Source organism: Podarcis pityusensis, assembly GCF_964106645.2.
Source record: "Podarcis pityusensis genome assembly, chromosome: 7".
Lineage (NCBI taxonomy): Eukaryota > Metazoa > Chordata > Lepidosauria > Squamata > Lacertidae > Podarcis > Podarcis pityusensis.
Genome location: NC_138031.1, coordinates 47,470,026 through 47,492,991, shown reverse-complemented (window position 1 = coordinate 47,492,991; position 22,966 = coordinate 47,470,026). Strand labels below are relative to the sequence as shown.

The following is a 22,966-nucleotide window of genomic DNA, read 5'->3' as shown; positions in this document are numbered from 1 at the left end:
TTTGTGATGAGTGCACTGCATTGAAACTGGTGTTTTTCTGCAAAATATATGGAAATGGTGACTGAAACGTGTTTCCATGTAATTTGCCAAGAAAAGCAGCAATTGAAAACATTCTTGTGACATTCACAACTGATGCAGGCCTTATGTATTTCATACTCAGAGTGTTTTTATTTAAAAACAAAAGGAAGCTCTGCCTACCTCAGTATAGCTGGTGGAAAGGAAACTAGATTGTTTGGACTAGGGGAATACATAACTCAGAGCCAAGGGCTAAGAGGGAGCTGTGTGTTCTTGACAGCTAAGAAGGAAGGTAGAAAAACAAGGGGACATAGAGTGCTAAAAATGGGGGCTGTGAACTCAGAAGCTGAGGGACGCTAAATTACTGCTTTGAATTAAACACAATAATAAGTACTAAGTATTCTTTATAAGAAAAGAACTATAATGCTGTTAGATAGAAACACAATAATACATTTTATATTATCAGCTATGCTTTCTTAAATCTAGGGTGATCACTCATGCATTACCAAAAAAAGAGAAATTACAATAGGGAAGATTTGCAAAGAAATTTAGTATGCTAACAAATTTTAATGCAATACCTCTCATTAAACCAGGCTTCAACCAAACAGCCCTTAAATAGAGGTTTGCCACCTGAAAAATGTGGCACAAAGCTACCTTATCTCTATCACTGTACCCATATAATTTAACTTTTCTTAAATTCTTCTCATTGAGAAAAAAAGGCAATGAAAGATCTAGATGGAATCAGACGGTCCGTTGTTCCAAAGAGAAGTCAGCTTGTTTGGTGTGGCTCACCATAAATATTTCACACATGGATGCCCATGTGCTAATACTTTGCAGTACCTGATGTTTTGGCCTTTTTGGCCTTTTGATACTGAGTTGCTTTTGTATCAGGGACTGCTTTCTTTAAGATCTAAAAATAGTGATAAAGGAACCACCATTTGGGCAAAGCATGTGTTAGTAATCCAGACAGCAAGGGCAAAATTCATCCCAGGTGTCACTCCACTGTAGTTAACTCAGTAAATTAAAAGGGTACGTTTAGGACAGTCTCTGTCTAACTCTTTTTTGGATAAATTATAAAGCAGGGACTTTTCTCCACAGCCTGAAAAACAGCTGGAAAGGCGAACTGCACTTAGATCATTGTTGCATTTGAAAATAGAATATCCCCAGGGAACCATCTTTTTTCAGCAGTGTTCATAGTTCTTTATTTACTATTGGCAACTTAAAATGATGACACCAAAGGAGGCAACATGCCAAGTAACGTCATTCTTTGCTTTCTGGTCAGATGCCAGGCCATGAGATAAGCTACCTTCAGATTTAAACCTCTGTTTCTTGGCCCACAACTTTTATTAATGTGATGTGGTATGCGAGGTACAAAGAAAACTGTGCTAAAATCAAAATTGTTGACTTTTTTTGTGAGTGAAAAAATACGATTTCCTTTAAGAAGAAACTAGAACAGGGGACAAAACTAAAAGCCAGTGATTCACCTATTCCATTTATACAAAATATAGAAGATTAATGACTTGAGTTAGCAACAGTTAATCCAAAACTATGCCCCACATCAGCAAAGCATATGCCATGCTTTGCAAGAGAAAATCTCTAACATGCAGTAGAAACAATTCAGGCGCACATTTATCCATAAAACCTTGTTCCACTATACCGCCTTAAAAAAACCAAAAACCTCTAGCCCAGGGGTACCCAACAAGTGCCATCCAGATGCTGGCCTTCAGCTGACCACTGGCCATGCTGACTAGGGCTGATGAGTGTTATACTCCAACAACATCTGGAGGGCACCACATTGGCTACTCCTCCAACAGACTGCAGAATTTCACAGCCATCTTACCTTCTGTTCCTAATTAAATATTCTTTTTCATTATGATTAGTGGTTTCATCAGATTCTACACTTTGGTTCATGCAAAGCAGGGATACTAGGAAGTCTAAGTTAGTAATAAAACTAAAATCTGTAACAGTACTAGGCAATCAACCAATTGTAATTTTATCCTCCATCAAAGTTCAATGTCCATCCATTTCCAGCATTACAGATGAATTCAATAAAGAGAGCATAAAGGAAAATTTAACAGCAGTAGGATCCTAGACTTAGGTTCCTCTAATGCAGTCCTATTTGCAGAAGGAACACCAAGACGCATTGATGGTTTTCCTAACTTTCTCTACCTCAATTGTAGCCCATTTCATTTGTTATCAGAACAGCATGGGAGACACTCCTGTTATGGTTGGATCATGGCCCTCTGGTAACGCCTACAACCATTTTGCATGGGGTTCCGTTCCTGGCCCCCGCGAACGTCACTGGAGTGCACATAAGTCTGCTCTGCCCTGTTACACCTTTCCCCGCCCTGTCCTGACCTCTTCCAGGTCCAAAAGGACCTATGAGTTGAATGCCAATTGGATATGCATAAAATGGTTGCCACATATACCATGTAATTCAGGTGAATGTCACCATTGCTTCCACCCTTTGCCTTTACTATATTGGACACAACTCTCCATGCTGTTTTATGGCCCAGGCATGATCAGAAGATAACACAAATACCTTTATTGTGCTGTGGATCCCTGCTGGTATTAGTATTTTACCAATTTAAGATGGCCTCGTTGCAATTTTGTGTTGTGAGCTACTGGAGAAGTTGACAGTAAGTTTGATCCTAGGACAAAATTGCTCATCTTGAGTAGGCTCTGACATTCTAATGCTGTTGGAGGATGTCCATAATGCACTGAATATTCTTTCTGTGTCCAAGCAAGCACCCCACTACCTTTCAGGGAAGCACTGAATAAGTTAAGAACCAAATAAGGATTTGGCCCATGGCTTATACAGCAGCAACCCATCAACATACATCTGGACTGACTCATTAAAAATGTCCTTGGCTCCATGTTGCTTAAAGTAAAAACTGATGCCAAAGCTAGAATATTCTTGGCTGCAAATTAGCACACCTTTTCCCTGCTTGAATTTCCAACTGGAATATATTATTTAACAGGTTTTATTTGATAATCAGTACGAAAATTATTATCAAAAGAAGACAATTATGGTTTGAGCCTGCCAAACTGAAGTGCAATCATTTAAGTCATATAATACATTGTCAGATATTTTCATAAACCTATGCTTGAGGTTAAAACTAACTTATGTAAGATTAAAGGTTGCCCATTCAGATGCAGTTTATTGCAGCCATATACTGAACGCTTCAGTTTGACTTAATGATATTCAGACACAGAGAACCATCTGCTTTGTTTTTCAAGTTGATTCCCAAGGTGACAGACACAAACTCACATATACACAAGTAGGACAAGATCCATTGGTCTTTAAGGTGCCACAATACACTTTGTCATTTTTGCTGCTAACATGGCTACCCCTCTGAAAAACTTTATCAGAGATTTCCTAGTACAGTTCGTTTATTTGTACTCCAAGAATCCTTACTCAATTTTCAGTATCAGCTGTCATTTCATCTCAAAACTTTCTGAAACATATTTGCTTTGTAAGTCTGAAATCCTTTGCACACTAACTGGCACAAGCATCATTTAATGTAGTAGGCTTTCATTCAAAGCAAACAGCATGCACATATTGGGCTGGATGTTTCCTTGCAGTCATATATACTTGGAAAGGAAAACTACAAATGTAGACCCTACACTTCTGAGCTTGAGTTGGGTAGCAATTCTGTCCAGGCAAGTAGCAGATCAACATCTCACATACTGTACTACACCACTTCCCTGGGCTAGAAGAAGCCAACAGTTAAGGATGATGGGAATTGTAGTGCAGGTTTATCTGAAGGGCACCAGATGGGGAAAGGCTGCCTCACAGTTTCAAAATGGCGTATACTTTGGAAATGCAAACAGTACTTCATTTTGTGGGGTGATAACATCCAAAATGCATATGCAAAGGGTTAATTGCAAGAGCTGTAGAACTCTGTGATGTCATACACCCTGTGGCAGTTATAGCAGTTGGTACAGTTATGGCAGTTAGAGCAGCAGGTTATGTGACATTGTGCTGCTGTCTGCCTCAGAGTCAGTTACCCTGTAACAGTTTAATCTGTGTAAGAGGTTTTAGCAATTTAAGAAACATCCACATGCATTGTATATTTAATCTGAAACTGCAAGTACACTAAGTAAAAATTATATGCCATTTAAACTTTAAAAGAGAGTGTCTTGCATAGTTTTTATATGAGGGAAAAGAGAACTAAGTAAAGGGTCAATTGACCCAAGGCTGTCTTCCACATCTCTGTAAACGGGAACTAGAGTCTAATTCCAGCACATTTTTCTTTTCTTGCATTTGTTTGTTCTACTGTGTAGCAAGTTTTTTTAAAAAAACAAAAAAAATTATGACTGTACAGGAACCTTCTACTCTGATTCTCCAAGATTTAAAGCAAGTATGGAGAACCTGTGACTCTCCGGATACTGCTAAACTACAACTTCCATCATCCCTAACCAATGCCATGCTGTTTGTGACAGATGGGAGTCCAGCAAAATCTGGAGGGCCCCAGGTCCCCCACCCATGGCTTAAAAAAAATAATCAAGAATATTTATAGGCAGCCTAGGCCATGGATGAGACAGATAGTGCAGAATGGATATGCTTGTGCCAACACATGAGACATCTATTTATATAAATTACGAAATAATATTATATGCCTCATTTAAATGAAACCTGAAGAAATACTAACAAGACAAATACACTCACATTTTTTCACATTCATAACTTGGTGCAGAGTAGGGGATCTGGTCCCAAATGCAAAGGATGCTGTCAGGGAGATATGTGACATGTTTGGGGCATAAGGAAATTTTCTCTGGGTGCAGAGGAATTACATTCCTATTTAGGAGTTCCACTGCCTGCAATGTTTTGACAGATTCCTCACTATGCTCTGACGGTGTGCTTGCCCTATGATGCAAGCACTTCGCTTCAGATCTGACTGAATATTCTAACAACTGTAATATGGCAGCTTATTTCACAACAGCTTGTGTGGTGTCAGTTGTGAAATGAGCAGGGCAGGGCAGAGTTATACAGTTCTGCACTACTGGACTCTAAAAGCTAAGGGATACCATAACTCTTTACTACAGATCTGCCTGAAGGGATGCCCAGCTGTGCTGAATTTAGGAGCTTTTGTCTCATTCAGTAGGGCAGAAGGGATTCACTTCAGCACTATCAGCTGTTCTCTAAATACACACACACACACACACACACACACACGGCTGTGTTTGCCCAGAAAGTAGGGCGAGATCATGTCTGAGCCTGAACACTCTGTACATGAGCAAAGAATGGTGCTCTCTGTCCGTTTGCACGCAACATTTCATGAATATGAATATCCAGAAATAGTTAAAGAAACATTTAGATTCATAGATTCAATTAATGCATCATAAACATTCCGATCAAGAACTTGTAAAAAACAGTATTACTATAAAGTGATGTCGTGTTGTATAGAGAAAAATTGTACAGCATTTGGCTCAAATTGGATTCTCCCCAAATGTTTGATTTCAGTAAACCACATTTAAAAAACAAAGGTAGAAAGTAAAAATATGAACACAATTCCGTCTGCTCTCCATGATGTACATTGTTATTTTAAAATCTGTTTAGCTTACCCCTGTTGTCACCTTGTTTAAAATTAAAAATTAGCATCTAGAAAGAGGGAGGCTAACTTACATGTAGCAGGTTTAGTTTTCATCAGATTCTGGAGGTCAATGGTGAATTTGTGGAACTGGCTGTGGAACTGCTGGGATGAATTCTTGAGTCCAGAAATATCTTTAGAATGGGAAATTATAGTTCTGTTCATCTTATTGACACAGTTCCAAAGACTGGAGACATGTTTGTTTAATCCCTCCCTTATCCTTTGGAGGCTGCTAGACACTTGATCTAGTTTGCTGCAGGTTTTTTCAACACTGGACACTCTACCCTCCATATCAGAGACACCAGGCAATTTCTCTTGGCATTTGTTCAGGTTATAATATAGCTTCGTGCTTAACTGTTCCATCCTATCCTTTAAGTCATTACAACAATTACTGTCTGGGTGAGTTTGATTGCCCACTGTTTTCTGTATTTCATCTACCTTTCTGAAAGCATCAAGTTGTACCTTTTCACAAGTAGAATTGATACCTAGAAGTTGTTCATTGCAGCTGCTCAAACCACCCTGAAGTTTCTTAACATTTTTATCAATAGCATTCAGACCATAACGAATAATTCGTAAATCCTTTTGAAGCTTCTGAATGTCACGTTGGCTGCCTTTAATTAAATTAAATTTCTCGCTTAAAGAGCCATTTAAGGATTTTAAAAGACCAGAATTACCCTCTGTTTTCAAAAACAACACATCATATTTACTGTTGCAGTTTTCTATGTCTCTCTGGAGGCCCTCCACATTGTGTGATACCGGCTGGCATTTCTGCCTGCAAAGGTTTTCAATATCTTGCAGTTTGTTCTTCACAATATTTATTTCAGAGACAAAGTGTTCATTTCTAGACCCTGAATTGCTATGCAAAATTGATAATAGATCAACATTTCTCTCATCTGGATTTGTGATATTAGTAACATCTAGAAAAGTAGCACTCAGACGGTTTTCCAGTGCCTGAAGCTTTTTGTCAAATATGTCTCTCGCTTCATCTACTTCAGTAGCTATAACGCCACGAAGAGTTTCTTCAATGTAAAAGCAGTGTTGTTCAGCATTTCTCTCTGTAACATTGATCCTGGCTTCCACTTCCTCCCATTTTGCATCAAAGTTGCCTTCCAGATATGGAGTGGCTATGTATTTCATTTCATTATCTATTCTGGCATTTAAAATCCTATTTGCTTCTGCAGTTCTGTCAATCTTCTCACCCAAATGTTTTAGCTGCTGTCCAAAAGCATCAGTTTCAGCATTACTGCAACAAACTGAGTGGTTTGATGGTGCTTGGATAAGAGTCTGAAGATGTTTTATCTCCTTTCTGATGTCATTTTCTTTCTCTCCAATAAGTTCCCTTATTCCTTGGCAGCTGGCTTCATGATCATCACAATGTTGTTGAATATCCATCAGTTTGTACTCACAGGAATTTTTCAGATCTGCCATTTTCTTCTCAAATCCTTCCAAAATCTCCTGTCTCAGATCTTCAAACCTAGCATCAATGTACTGCTGATACAACTGGCTACTCGGCATCATTACGGTTGGGCCTTGGGCGGCTTCTTGGAGCTGTTTTAATTGTGCTTCATAACCATTTGCTTTCCCTTTCCCTTCTTCCACCTTGTCATCTTTGTCCTTCAATCCATCTTCTGTTGGTTCAGATTTTATATTTTCTATTCCAGGTTCCTTTTGGTCTTTATTTCCAAACACATGAATTTTCTTTGTTTCGCCCTCAGCCGTACTGTCAGGCTCTGGACGGTCATGAAGGTTGTTCAACCATGATACAAGCATCCGACTTGCATCTTCTTGAACAGAAAGCTTTAGGTTTTCATTCACACCTGTTAAGGAGGACTGAAGCTCTAGCACAGTCTGTGTAAGGCGGAATACTTCATCCTCAAGGAGCTGAATTCTTTTATCCTGTGAGTCCTGCTGTTCTTGCTTCAGATTAGTGTCTGCAGAAAGAAAAGAAAGAAAAATGTGGAAACAGCATTTGAAACTAAACTTGAAGTTACAAAACCCCAAACTGACTTAGATGGTTCAGAGGGATAAATCTTTACAACTTTCTCACCCCCCCATGTTTTTCCTTCAAAGTGAATTACTTCTTTTATATTTGGCTCTATGCTTTAATACAAGGGTAGGAAGTCTGATGATGGATTTTGTTAAAATCTAACTCTCATCAGTCCTTGTCAAGATGCCCAGTGGTCAAGGATAATGGGAGTTGTAGCCCAGCAATATGTGAAGGGTTAGATTCCCCACTACTCCACCAAACTAGGAATATGAGAATCAATGCACACACAAAATATGATACTGATTTGAGACTGCATCATCTGTGCTGATCTCACTATGACCCAAGTCCATCATTCTGTACTTTCATGGGAGTCAGCACAAAAAAAGCTTATACAGGGAAGCAACCTAAGCTGCCCTTTCAAATACTGAAATATGCACAGTACTTTGGGCGGATATTGCATATCAAACTGATTATCTTTTGCTACAGCTGTGCAAATTGGCCACTGCACCTAAATCCTGAACATTTTCCTGACAATGAAGGAGAAATGCCTGCAACATGACATCAAGGAAAACCAGCCCCAATTCATCCAAACTGAATATTACAACTGGCCTTGCCAAATGGAATATGTTCAGAAAGAAAGAAAGAAAGAAAGACCAGCAAAAGCTTCTAGTGCAGAAAAAAGCATGTTCACCTGCATAAACAGCCCCCACCCAGCTCTTGGTTCTAGGCTCTGTTTCCACAAAGTAACTTAAAAGTCATCACTAACTTATCAAGTTAGTGACAAGCACTAGCATTAAAAAAAACCCTCATATTCTTATAATACAGAATCATTCCATACAACATTCTGAAAATATCACTGAACTTGTAAATATGAAATAAGCTCATGGGCACTAACAGCTGCTTCCAAAAGGGTGGCCCCAGCACTACCAAGTCACTGTTCTTTTGTTGTAAGCTGCAAATGAAATTGGAATTAAATCTCTACACTATTGGCAGTAATGCATCCTATGTTCTGCCCACACACTGCTGGGGTGAGGCCATTTTAAGTTCAGCACATATTCATTATAACTCTTGTGGTGAATGCCATTTCATCACACACACACCATTTATGAATGAATGAATGGATCTTTATTTGTGTCAGCCATTGGCCATAGCAGTAAAACAACATGATATACAACAATACGATACACAAAGAATAGGAAAAAAGTTAATTATATAAAATACATTTTAGGGTTTTGAGTCAATAGTCAAATAGTGGATCCTATTCTAATTGCCCCAGCTAAAAACCTTGCTGTCACCTGCTCATCTTGATCTGCCAAGAGAAAGGACACTGTGGCAGTGGCTGGGCGACCTGGAATGGACAATAAAAGAGGGGTGATAACCTCACTCCTCAAGTCTTTATAAAGAGTGGCATGCGCCAGAAGGGCATGCGCCACCGATTCGGTACTGCCATTTCCACAGGGACATAAGCGTTTTTCGTGTGGAATCTGTTAGAATAGTCTCTCAAATACAGCTGAGGGCAATACATTCAATCTCGTGAGAGTAAAAGCATGTCTATATTTTAGAATTGCTAGGTTATGCAGATAGGGTGCCAGAGAGTCAAAATGGGTAGGTGGAAAATTGTCATACCATGGGCAAAATTTCCTTATTGTGACCAAGTTGTTCTGATGCTCGATATCATTTAGGCACTGACAAATTTGACTGTTTGCTTTGCTAAAACCCAAAGTGAGTAGCTGTTGTGGTGATAAACCACAAGAGTGAAGTTTTTGATAGACAATTTTAGTCCAGGCACTCTTGTGATAATTTTGCAGCACTAGGGATATTAGACCGGAGAGATTTAAGTTTAGGCGAAGCCAATAGTTAAGTGTCCTATGCCAAATCCATAATTCTACCAAGGGAAGATAAGCCTCTAGGCAGAATGATGTGTTTGGGACACAGGGTGGTACAGGGAAAATTTGCCTTAAGAACTTTAATTGGACAGCTTCCATAGATCAAAGGTGAGTGCCTGTCCAAATCTGAGCCCCATATAATAACTGTGCTAGGGGTTTAGCTTGGAATACTTCCAGGACTGATGATATATGTTTACCACCTTTTGTGTAGAAAAAGCCTTTTTTAAAAAATCATTTTTTAAATTATTGCTGAAATGCTTTCAGGGCTTTTTTAATGAAAGGAAAGTAAAGTGTTATAACCCAATACTGTTAATTTGCTATACTGCTATAATACTATACTACAACAGTCAACTTAGGTTTGAACCCAACAGATCGCCATCAGTCCATTTGCTTTAATAAAACTTTATAGTTACTGCCATGTTATCAATATGGTTAACAGACTGTTCTTTAAAAATATTGGTTTTTTAAAAATATATACAATGATGCATATCCAATACTGCAGCTCCATGGACTTCTGTCCATGCAGCTATGCTTGCTCTTCCTCTCCTGTCTCCTCCACAACCTCCTAGACCCTAAAAAACAGCTCTGCAAGCTTGGGGCACCCTCCAGATCAGATTTTTTGGGTACACGTGAGATGGATCTTTGACTGGGCCCTCAAAAACCTACCTCAAAGGGTTAATGAGACTGATAAATGGCAGAGAAATAAATAAAACACTCTGGACTGCAAGTGCTGTGTCAAACATAGCAAAAAGAAAAATTATGGGCAGGGACATGCATACCAAAATTCAAAGAAAAGAATTACCCAAGCTTGGCTTCATGTCATCTGCTGGTAGCTGTGCTGGGTAAACAGCAGACCTTGGCTTTTGTGGTGTGCCTTCTTTGCAATCTATACCCATGTATCCAGGGCAACATCTCCATTCCAATTCTGTTACTGTCTTATATGTTATTTTATATTTAGGTCTGAAACTTGTACGATACCTGCAATAAATAAAATGAAAATGGTAGCATTAACATATTATGGTGATCTTTATTGGGGGGCGGGGTTCTTTCAAACAAAGCAAAATAAAAAATAAAAAGAAGAAATAAAAATAAAAGGGACTTCTGATTTTCCACCTGTCAGTTATATAAAAGAAATTATTCAAAACAGTCACTCTAGCATGACATCCAACTGTACGACTTTCTGTTAAGCAATATTTCCCCAATCTTTAGATCCAAATGTCTCAAATTCATTCATTTTCCTTTTCACCCAAAAGGTCCAAAAGGGGTTCTCTAACTATTATCAATAAATGTCAGCAATAGTTTTTCTCTAATCAAACATATCAACTTCAGCAACAATTCCTCCATATTAAACAATAATAAATCATTCCATTTTTGTCCATGTAGGAGGACAACAATGACTACTTTTAAGAGATTTAAAGTCATTAGAGAGCTATATAAACAATCCCTGTAATGAGTAGGGGGAGAGTGGGAAAATATAATATCCTGCCCACCCATGACTATCCTGTTTCCTCCCTGTTCTCTTATGTATGTCTAACTACTTATTACTGTGAAAGCAATTTAGCTAGGATGAGTATTCTTTGAAGTCACTGCTAGAGACAGCAGTGACCACTTTGAAGTGATTTAAAGTCATTAAAGAGATATTCCAACCCTAACAGTACTTAACTGCTTTGAATTAGGCCTAGTAAATCTGATTCACATGCATTATTCTGTGCCCACATTGCAACTGTGGTATCTTTGCCCCAACGCAATTCAAAGTTTGATAAATAAAACATTTTGATATTTAAAGATGTTTGTTGTATTAATTCACTGAAATTGTTTTAAGTAACTTCCATTCTTTAGTTAACATTTTTATATTAATGTTTTTATTTATTTTCCAATTGCAGTAACAACATCAAAATAACAAATTATAATCAGGTTCAACCTTAATTGTGGTCCACTGAAGTAGAAAGACCCACGTTTTATAACCAGTGCTTTGCCATTAACTACAGTTAGTAGTCATAAGTTCAGTTATTATGATCTATAGAGCTTTATTGATTGACATAGCTCTAACTTTGATTGCAGATTGCATAAAGAAAGAAGGCTAAGGAGTATGGCTAGATTACCAGGCTACCAGGATTACAATGGTCCATTGTAGAAGACAAGTAGAAATATTCTATGTTACATAACAGTTGAAGCTCTTAGTACCACTCCCTTATTTTCATCTATTTGTTACTGTTGAATCCACAGCAGTTAAAAATTCTCCAACAATGAAATCATTTGCTCCTCATGGGATTCAGCTGATTCTCTGTTATTAGCTATGCAGAACAAGAAGCTAAACACTCACAAACCCAAATACAGTGGTACCTCGGGTTAAGAACTTAATTCGTTCTGGAGGTCCGTTCTTAACCTGAAACTGTTCTTAACCTGAGGTACCACTTTAGCTAATGGGACCTCCCGTTGCTGCCGCTGCGTGATTTCTGTTCTCATCCTGAAGCAAAGTTCTTAACCCGAGGTACTATTTCTGGGTTAGCAGAGTCTGTAACCTGAAGCGTCTGTAACCTGAAGTGTCTGTAACCGGAGGTACCACTGTACTGCACCATCTAAAATGCTCAGATTTCCGAAGGTTGCTTCCTAAATCTTGCTACAGAAAGAAAGACAAAATTTGCCTTTGAAGTCACTTGGGGATTTCCAACCATTTCCTAAATGTTTCATAAACATCAATGAATTAATTAGTTCGAAGAAGTGCTTGAACTCATAATAGCTATCACCTGCATTTTCATTTATTGGGAAATAAGAATTGAAGCTGCCTTCCTGAAATCAAGAACACGTACAAAGTCCTACTGAAATCATCTGATGGCAATCTGTTGGGTTCAAACCTAAGCTGACTTGTTCAGCATGTCTGTTGCTAGCATTAACACAAATCTTTTCATTCTTCTATTATAGTAATGCATACTAACAGAAAGATGGAGAATTGTGATACATGACTACCTCTGAGTCCTAAAAACGCAAAACAAGAAAGTAGTGCTCACCTGCATTTGTATTCTTAGAGGACTTCTTCCCTCACTCCCTGCACCTTTGTATATCATAGCATAGGCTGGTAACATATACCCACATATTCAGGTCCATAGAAACAAACAGAAAACTTTAGGCAGGCTCTTGGCCTTTCTTCCTTGCCACACAGTGATGCCATTTTCAAAGTACACTTCTTGCCTTTAACCTTCCAAAGCACCTTTATTCCACATGTTCCTCTCCTCCCTCTTCCTTGCTAATTAGAAATCCATTTACTGGATTAAGCCTGTCATCAAAATAGTTTCTGGCAATAGTTTCCCTTTTTTTGAAGGGACTTAGTTTAACACAATAAGAATGGGAAAACCTGACAAATGAGTCATGAAGGAAGGTCTGGAAAATGCATTACATCCAGAGATGGTGGGTCACTGGTCAAGACTTTTCAAAATGACTCTGCAGATAAGCTCCAGGTTGATTCACATGAAAATAAAAGAAAATAAACTTTTTAAACAAGGAGACATTTTTAATAGCATGGCCATTTACAGATCAACAAATAGGAGGCTACCAGAAGATACAAATTTGCATAAAGACACCTTTACCCCGGTATGGCTCCCCTTTATCACATACACAGCCCAACAAGACAATGTCAATAATCCACCAACAGCATACAAATCAATATGGCTAACCTGATCCAAAACACACACCCACACCACTCACACACGAAAACAAAGATCACCACAGCCAATCACAAACAACCAACCACACCCTAGGCCAACCCCAACCTCTCACACCACCAAAGAAACACAAATGAACAGCAGAGAACCTGCACAGGCTGACACCAAACCCTACATACATTAAGCAAAATAGAAACATCGCCACCCAGGATACAAGGTACAACTGTATTTTATATTATTTCCCATGTCAATACCCTAGCAGGAGCCACAAGATGTTACCAGAAGACAGAAGAAGTTTGATAGGTTCTGGACCATGAGAATATGTGCTTTATGCTCTGCAGCACTGGAAATATGTTGTTTCTATTCGCCTGGAGGTACACTACATTGCATTATGAAATATAGAGAGTTTTAACATTATTTGTGCATTTGTCTAGGAATGAATACAACAAAGAGCTTGTTTAAAACTCCCATCAAGTATTATCAAAGATCAAACATTCATACTGAGTTTTTCTGAAATTATGCAGTCAATTATGAATGTTGTATGAAATAAATATACCCCTTTGCAACCCATAGATGAGAAAGAGTCTATTGTTCACTGTTTACAGACAAAAACGGGCAATTCTAGGTCAATGATACATGGCCAGAAAAGTTCATCTCATCCAGCAAACTGACACTATCAAACATGCCAAAATACTAAGGATCACTGATAACTTCTTTTTGTTTCCAATACACTGTCCTTCTGCAGCATTCCCCATGAGGTCAGCAAGATAGGGCCTCTACAGAAAAACCTTTCCCTGGGCACATCCAGGAGTCATTCCTGATTATGCAACAGCAGTGCTCCTTTTGTAAATATTTTTGAGACATCCAAAACCATTTTTTACTCTTAAATTTACTGGAACAAATTTTAGGCTACCGGCAATGACCGATGGAAATGCACACACACACACACACTGCGATGAATCCAGAAGTGACCTGAAAACATTACTAAAAGAGCAGAATGGGGACGGGGCAGAATGCTTTATGTGGGGCCCGCTGACGTATGTGGGGGTCCAGAATATAACCCATGTGTGGACTATATGGAACTGGCGGAAATGACTGGCAGAATCCGTGACCAGGGAGAAGAGTCGGTGGAGGAAGATTGGAAGAAATTCAAAGATTATCTGCAGAAACATTGCAAAATTAAAGAATGTTAGAGTGATGTTGGATTGAAAATAAGTGGCTTCTAGCTATACAGGTTTTTAAGTGATATATAGATCAAGATTAAGGATTAGGATTATTAAAAGTGAAAGGAAATGGAAATTTGGTTCTTAAGAGGTAAAATTTAATGTTATATTATATTAAGATTAAAGATTGGGATTAAAAAAGAGGGAAAGAAATTGCTGGACAAACAATTTGAACTGGAATACAAAAGAGGGAGGTATGAGGAGGTCCAGAAAATAAGTAAATTTAAAAATGGAGATGAAAAGGTGGTATTGTTTTTAACTGTTTTCTTTTTTGTCTTTTGTTTTTTGTTTTTTTTTTTTTTTTGATTATGTATTGTGTATTTTTGAATTGTGTATTTTTCTTTTTCTTTTTAATTTTTTATTGATGTGTTCTTTGGAAACCTCAATAAATATCATTAAAAAAAAAAAGAATATAACCCATGTGCAAAACAAAGATTGTCTAGACTTAAAAGTATTGTCTACATATGATGCAAGTTTTCAGCTTAGGACAGATTTCTGCATTTATTCCGCCTGAGCCATTTTTATCTCAAGACATTTAAGCCCATACAATGCATGCATTGATGAACATCCTTATACAGATTAGGGCTCTGTGTATTACTGCTACCCAGCAGCAGCTGATGCCCACTACACATAGTAGGGCTGCTAGGGTGTCTCAGGGGTGTGGAGAATGAGTGATCCCAGGGGTGTGTCCAAGTTCTTCTGATTTTCTCCCCATCCTCCTCCCTTGCAAAGCTACTGTGGAACCTAAGCATTGCAATTATACAAATAGTTGGCACCTATAAAATAGCTGACTGCCCCTTTGATTAAAAGAATATTAGTACTGTACCCAAACAGCCAGTGACAAGAGAGGAAGATTGTAAACTTAAGTCTTCAGAGCCACTGGTGTGCTTGTTTTCCAAAGGTATAGACAAGAAGGCTCTTGCCAATTGGCTTACTGAGAAGGGAAATGTACAGTCAATATTCTATCCAATTAAAATGTGATGCAGATTAAGGGCACGCCAACTGCTCCTCACAAACCACACCTTGCTTTCACAGACTTGAGTAGAGGAGACATGATTAGGAACTATAAGCCTCAGAAAAAAATAGAATGAGCATGCACAGAGTGCATCAGTCTCACCAAACCTTTGTTTGTATTTAATAATGTAACACACATATCCACCATGGTATATAATCACCACAGTAGTTCAGGATCAGCAACTGGATCAGGCCAAAGGCCCATCTAGTCCAGCATCCTGTTCTCACAGTAGCCAACCAAGCAGCACAGCGATTTTTAAAACCTAAAGAAAAACAGGAATACAAAACATCAAAACATCCATACATCTCAAGCCTATGTACAAACATTAGAGTTCCAATAATACACAAGTGCTGAAAGTTACAACACACATAGAAGCCACCAACCATTTCTCCTTGCCCATTCCCAAAAATGATTTAAAAATCGATATTATAAAAAGATACTCACTGTCCACTATTGCTCTCTCTTGATGAATATTCGTTTAAAAACACAAGCTGCTCAAACTAGCCACTGCACCCTTCTCCTGGCTAGCTACAAAGAATGGGCTTTGAGGCGTGGCTTCCAGAAACAGCTCTGAGCATGCTCAGATGGCCATTCAAGGCAGTCCTACTGAGACTTCTTGTTAGGCCTCATAACAATAGATAGAGAGTCTTCCTAGTAGGATTAACCTGGTAGGCAGCCCTATCAACCACATGGTTTTTCTGCTTAGAAAGACATGGGAGGGACCTTTTTGCCATAGCTGTAACCACATGCTGGTCTCTCTCAGGCCAGTGAAGGTACCTGCTTAGGCCACCCTAGCTGTTTTATTAATTCACAATGCAAACACATGCATACTTATTTGTAAGTAAGTCCTACTGTGTTAAGTGGAACTACTCCCAATGGGTGCATAGAAAGAGAGACTGAACCTCTCATCAGTCAGCCTAATCCAATCTTCCTCTTTCTCTCTTTAAAGTATTATAAAGTGGTCAATTAAGTAAAGATACTATGAAAAGAATCAACAGGGAACATTACAGAGAGAACATCTCACCACAGCTTCCTCTAATTAAGCTGATGTTGTCAATGTTTAGTTGAATGTAAGCTTCTTTTTTGGCAAAGGCAAGCTACTTTTTTGCCAAAAGCATTTGTGCTGCAAAATTCAAGCACACAAAACAAAAACGCTGATCAATAGTTACAGCTCTAAACAAACATACTGGGGAGTATGCCCCAATGCATACAGCAGGATTTACTTACAAGTTGACTTGTATAGGATTGCACTACATAACTTGTTAGGATGTCTTTGACTACTAAAAAAAAAAAAAGGTAAAGGACCTCAGACAGTTAAGTCCAGTTGCAGACGACTAGGATTGCGGCACTCATCCCACTTTACAGGCAGAGGGAGCCAGCGTTTGTCCGCAGATAGTTTTTCCAGGTCACGTGGCCAGCATGACTAAGCTACTTCTGGCACAATGGAGCACCGAAATCAGAGCAGCGCATGGAAACGCTGTTTACCTTCCCGCCGGAGCGGTATCTATTTATATACTTGCACTTTTTGGCATGCTTTCGAACTGCTAGGTTGACAGGAGCTGGGACCAAGCAGCCGGAGCTCACCCCGTCGTGGGGATTCGAACCACCAACCTTCTGATAGGCAAGCCCAAGGGGCTCAGTGGTTTAGACCACAGCGCCACCCGCGTCCCGTCTTTGACTACTATCAGAATGTAAAGCCATAATTGACACACCCGAGGAGGTGACTAATCACGCGCCTCTTATCACATGATTCTGAAGAAATAGTAACAGCAAATTTGCTGGGGGCAGGGGGCGGGAATACTCACAGCATTCTTCCAGATGCAGACATACATACATTGGCAAAGATATCTAGATTTCCAAGGCACCTGATTTTCATTTAACACAAGATGATAGTTTCAAATCTTTACAACTTATTCCAGGGTAGTTTCATGAAAGCCAATACACTATTCTGGAAGATTTCCACATGCTCCTCCTCCCTTACGAAATAAACTATATAGCCCAGAAGCTTGTAGCTTGAGTGTAAGCATTCTAGACCATCAAGCAACACAGAGTCAGGGCTTTGAGCATCTGAATTGCTAGGTTTTCTCAGATTGTGAGGGAGTAAAATATTGTCCAGACCTTCAAATTGTCACCATTCTGAGAGCAGGTGATGGAATACATTTTTGCGCACCTGGCAACATCTCCTAAAGTTAGCTGGTTTGCTGAGACGGCCTATTCAAATAGCCACTTAAACGGCTGTATATTCTGTTCACCAACATTATAGCCCTTATTTATATTCCTTTTGTCCATGTGGATCACAGGGCAGCACACACTGCAAAAAATTACGGGCTCAAAATTGCTGGAACATTTTGGCTTCCACCCAGGCATTTCAAAGAAGAGGACCTGCACTGATTTACAGCAAAGTTTATGACTGCTCTGCATGACTAGAGCCTGCAGGTGATTGTAGGCCAAGGAATGTAATTGTACTCAGCAGCAGGTGTTCACAGAGCTGCCACAAAAATTGAGGTACTAATTGCTTCAACTTTAATCAGAGTTTTAAAAAAATAATTCTTAACTGATGCCAACCCCAAAGTAGTTATGCTAGGGTAATGTTTTTGCAATTTCCTTCTTTTGTCTGAATAATGTACGGTGACTTGTATTATCTGTTGACAGAAGAGTCAACATGGCTCTAATTAGTTGCAGCTGCCTCATGTTTGCAATAAAAAGAACAAGCTCTGTTCAGCTTATACTATGGCTTAGAAATCAGATGTTAGAAAATGGTGCACATCCTCCTGAAGTACCCACATGGTGAAACGTGAAGAATTCCACAGCCGTACTAAGTTGTGAGATGAAGCAGAGGATTTTTCTGCCTACATATGGGAATACCTCACTGCTGGAAAGATGACCAAATACTTCCCCACCCACTCAGTCTCCTCCTTGTCTCCCTTTGTTACTTACACAGGAGCATGTGGGCAGGGGATCTGGTTCCAGGCACAGGAGTACTGAACTTGAACAAAACTCTCTGTGCCATCCAGCACTGAGCAGGTCACATTCTTGTTCACGATGTAGGCACACCAGTTCCTGCAGGGGAGAAGAAGAGAGGGAGACAAGAACAGGACAGACACACTGTTAAGCCATCAAACAGTGAAAGTTATTAGCCATTTCTCTGGGTCAAATATACAACCACAAAGATTCCATTCAAGAGACAGAGAAGACAGACTTGAAATTATCTGATTATTATTATTATTATTATTATTATTATTATTATTATTAACCTAATACATTTACGGGTTGTAAAGCCAATTTCAAAGCTGTAAGGAGATGTAACAAAAGTAGTCTCTTGGAATGCTACTGTGGAACTTGAGTATTCAAAAATACCTGGCTTACTTTAAAAGAATAAAATGCACCAAGTTAAAACTTATATTCTCACTAAATATAGCTGGTGACTACAGAATAGAGGCTGAAATGGAGGAATAAAAGCATCTCATATCAAACTGACAAGGATTGTGTTTGAACCCAGGGTGTGGTAGTACACTCTTCTTTCTGCTCTGTTCTTCCTATATGAACAAATGCAGATACTTTAAATGACTAAATGCACATCCCAGCCCAGCAATATAGTTTATTATGAAGCAATTAGGAGGTGCTTGATGTTAGAACACAAATGTGGTACTGGCTGCTTAACATTAAACTGAAGCCACAGAATACTGAATCTGGGGTGGATAACTTTGGATGTTAAGGAATCAACCATGTTCTCTGGCCTTGTGAGAAGGGACTGGGCTAAATGGCCTCCTTTGGTCTTTTCCATCTCTTTGGTAGTAGGACACTTGGGTGACCAACCCTTTGTTGCTAAATAGATTGCTTATGATGGATGATCAGCTGTCTACAGAGGGAATTTAAAGGTTAGGATATATTTTTTCCTGAATGAGCAAGTTATCTGCAGAGTGCGGTCGGACTTCAGAGTTTTTGCAAAGTCATATGCAGTTGGCAATTGGGATTTGAAGATGGAGAGTATGCTGTAAGTTGCATGTGCACAAGCAATTGATAAGAGTCTAAATGGAAGCTGGAGGGAAATCCAAACTTGTTTTAGAGACTTGTTCGTAAGGGAGCTGCATTAATGCTTGCTTTACACTTGCAGTTTTACTTCCTGGTTCTAAGGCACATTAATTCATCCTTGCTTTACTCATGTTAGTGAAACCCCAGGCATCATTTAAAAATTGGCTAAATATTGAGGACTTAGTGAGATTCAGTTATATTTAAGGAAATTATACCATGCTTGAAAAGAACAAGAAACAAACTGCCTTGTCTTTATGGAAGCATGAAGCGAAGCCTGAATCTACAGTTTTGTGTAGAGGATAAAATGATGGTCATTTTGTTTTGTTCTTTGTAAACAATATAATGGAACCAGAAAGTATTTAAAAACCTGGGAATATAACTTTGCTGTTAAGTCTCTTTGTTCTGTAAACTGTGAATGCAGTCTGTATTCTGGAAAGGAATAATGCTGTTTAGAGAGTGAATAATTTACCGGGGATGGTTATACTGACTGGAGAAAGAAATGCATTTGTAAATATGGAAATGAGTAACTATGAATCATCTTGAATGTTTTCAATTTATGTTCCTTTATCATCTTTTCCAGGGTGAGCTATAGGCTCTCTAGAGCTTTTAGAGGGACTAGATCACCTTTTAAGGTGAATGCTGTTTGGGTGATTGCTTGCTAACAGTGATTTTCAATTGATATTTCTTCAAAAGGAGCTAATGGTTAGGATGAAGTCTGAGTCCAGTCCTTTTGCAGAGACATGTGTGCAGAGGAGTTGGCAGTGCGGGTTTGGAGATAGAGTTTTAGGTTTAGATAGACTAGATGAGGGCAGGGGAAAGACAGTAGGGATTCCAAGCTGAAATTGTCCAGAAATCAGATGAAGGGTCAGTGAGTTGTCTGCCTGTTTTAAACTGTTTACTTCTAAAAGTCTCCCTCTACTTGAATAAATAAATAAAATAAATAAAACACTACAAAGGCAGCATAACTCTCCAGTGCTTTTTCTATCTGGAAGAAACTAAACTCTTCATTGATACCCCCTAAACTACTCACTGCTTGAGGATTGAGGAGCTTCATTTAACAATACGATTTAGTGCTACATGGGTGGAAGAGACAATTACTAAAAAGAAACAAATCTCTTTCTGCTGTTACTAGTCACAAAAAGGGGTCACAAGTAAGTACCAAAAACAGAATTGGTGTGGCACAAGTAGACCGGATCTCTGAACTATGGAGCCTGAACCCACCCCCCCCAAGCTGTTTATCCTTTGGTATCTAGTCTGTGCTCAACTTGTCCATGCCCAACACACGCAAATTGTGTGTATTGTTATGTCACCCAGTGCTCAAGTAGCCAACCAAATAAGGCACATGCAGACACAGCCTTTGAAAAATGTCTTACCTACATTTTGTCAGCAGAGCTGGTCCAATACATTTGCTGCCTGAGGCAAAGGAGAATATTCCCCCCTCCCCAATTCCATGTAAAGAATCTGAGTGAGCTTGCAGTTGGATCTTCATTTAATACTGACATTGGGAAAGTGCCCTCCTCCAGTCCACAGCAGCCTCCCAGGAAGAACACCACAACAAGGGCTTGCCCATCAGTTGGCCAAAGAAGGAGCAACTGTGGAAACCTAGTTTCCTCCCACTCCCCGCTAGAAATAGCTATCGGATTCAACTGCAAATTGCCCTGGCTAAACTGAAGAGAAGCACATTATGGCTTTAATCTGTAGGGTCCACATGGCAGTACTATGGGGTGGAAATCCCAAAGGATGCCTAAATGCAGCAGGGCTGGCAATATTACCATCTAAAAGTCCACTGCCTACAAGAAGATAATTAACTTCAGAGTCTGACCCTAACTATCAGCTGGAGAACTAAGGCCTGCTGAGTTATACATGTATGGTTGTGAGGTTGTCAATGTGAAGTGTTTTCTGTTTAAATAACTGCAACTAGTGGTAAGAAGCCTTGAAGGTCATGATCCAAGGCAAGCTGTAAATCTTCAAAAGAAATAATAATAGAGACACAGTGTTCAAAATCAGCCAGGCAACAGGTGCATTTTGTACCTGTCACCTGCAACCAAGTGAAGATGCCCACTAATACACATCACACACTAATAACACATCCTGTAGAATTCTGTCAATTATATTTTATCTGCACAATCAAAATGAATTTCGGGAACCAAAATGCTTTTTTTACGCAGCCTGTGCAGGACCTGTTATTGTAGCTTACCCCACCCTATTGCCCTGCTCTCAGCTGTGAAGAACACTCTTACGTTATGGTCCATGTCACCATTAAGAAAAAGAGGTTGGAATAGACCAATAAATGTGTGAACTGTCCCTGGATAAACTGACTTCTTCTTTATGTTCTCAAAGTTGTTAAGCTAGCTGAAGGTTGTCATCTGATGTTTAACTGATAATCATTCACAGTCAGTCCATCATTTGAAAAATAAGACTTTAGAGCTGTCTTCTTGCCCCAAAATGGCAAGTAGGAATTCTGTTTTGGCGACTGTAACCTTGGTTTAAGCGGAGCCATTTGGCACCTAGCTTATCCTTCTGAGTTTCTAACACTGGTCACATATCAAGCACTGCAGAAAGAGCTCCAACCATCTCAAGTAATACAGATTACACCCACCCCACCCCGGTTGTGGAACATCCAATTCTGTTCTCTGCTGGGACTGAAGACCGACCATGTGCTGGGAACTCAACCTAAACTCTCATCAGAGCTTCGCAGCCGCAAAGATGAGGGGATTCCCTGGACACGCCAGACCCCCACCAATTCCCTCTTCCCCGGCCGTTTCACTTTGCTCCAGCTTGCCCATTTGCAGGCAGCTTGCCGCTCTCGGCCCTGTGGCTCACTTTTCCCGGGGGGTGGGGAGCATTTCGTCAAGGGCCCGAGAGCGGAGTTTGAGGGGAGCCCAAGCTAGCGCGGAGAGAGGCCGAGGCGGGCACTTACTTGTTCCTGACGCCCGGCCGACTGGGGCGCAAGTGCGGCGCGGTCTGGCCGAGGCAGCCGGACAGAGACAGGAGAAGCAGCAGCACAGTCCACCTGAGGGGCTTCGGGAGCAGCTCCATGCTGCCCGCCACAGCTGGCGCGCCACCGGCTCGCGGGGCGCGAGGAGAGACGTCCCACAGCTCAGCCTCCGTCCTGAAGACTTCTTCTCTCTCCTGAGACCCCTTTCCGCCTTCTTTGCCTGTTTAGCTCCTTATTACGTCGCCCCTCTTTGGCTCCGCCGCGAACTCCGCTTCTCGCTTCAGCTTCTCCACTTCAGCTCCTTCACTGACGGAAGACTCCTCAACCCCCCGCTCCCCGCCCCGCTTAGTTCTTCCCAAGTTTCCGCCCTCCGGCTCGCACACCCCGAGCCGAAGGATGACTTAGCCGCCTCCTCGCCTCACAAACATCTCCCCTGGCCAAACAGCGGCGCAGCAGCCCCCTTCCTCTTTTCCCCGCTCTTGCCCTGGACGCGGCGGGCTCAACCACTCACTTCGGGGGGCAGAGAGGATGGAATAGACGACTAAGGAACCGGGCTCGCGGCGAGGGGCTTCCCGCTGCACGCGGGTGTTCTGGGACTCTCGACAGACTCGCGCGCT

At 40.2% G+C, this 22,966-nt stretch overlaps 1 protein-coding gene across 1 annotated transcript in view; it reads right to left on the bottom strand.

Moving 5' to 3' along the window:
- The window catches only part of EMILIN2 (elastin microfibril interfacer 2), a 32,766-nt gene extending 9,800 nt beyond the window's left edge, over positions 1-22,966 (bottom strand). The window contains exons 1-4 of the mRNA XM_081013073.1: positions 22,332-22,966; positions 18,317-18,439; positions 10,285-10,460; positions 5,645-7,540 (exon numbers count right to left, since the gene is read on the bottom strand). Coding sequence (XP_080869199.1) covers positions 5,645-7,540; positions 10,285-10,460; positions 18,317-18,439; positions 22,332-22,450 — 2,314 coding nt within the window. The 5' untranslated portion in view covers positions 22,451-22,966. The remainder of the gene's footprint in view (positions 1-5,644; positions 7,541-10,284; positions 10,461-18,316; positions 18,440-22,331) is intronic.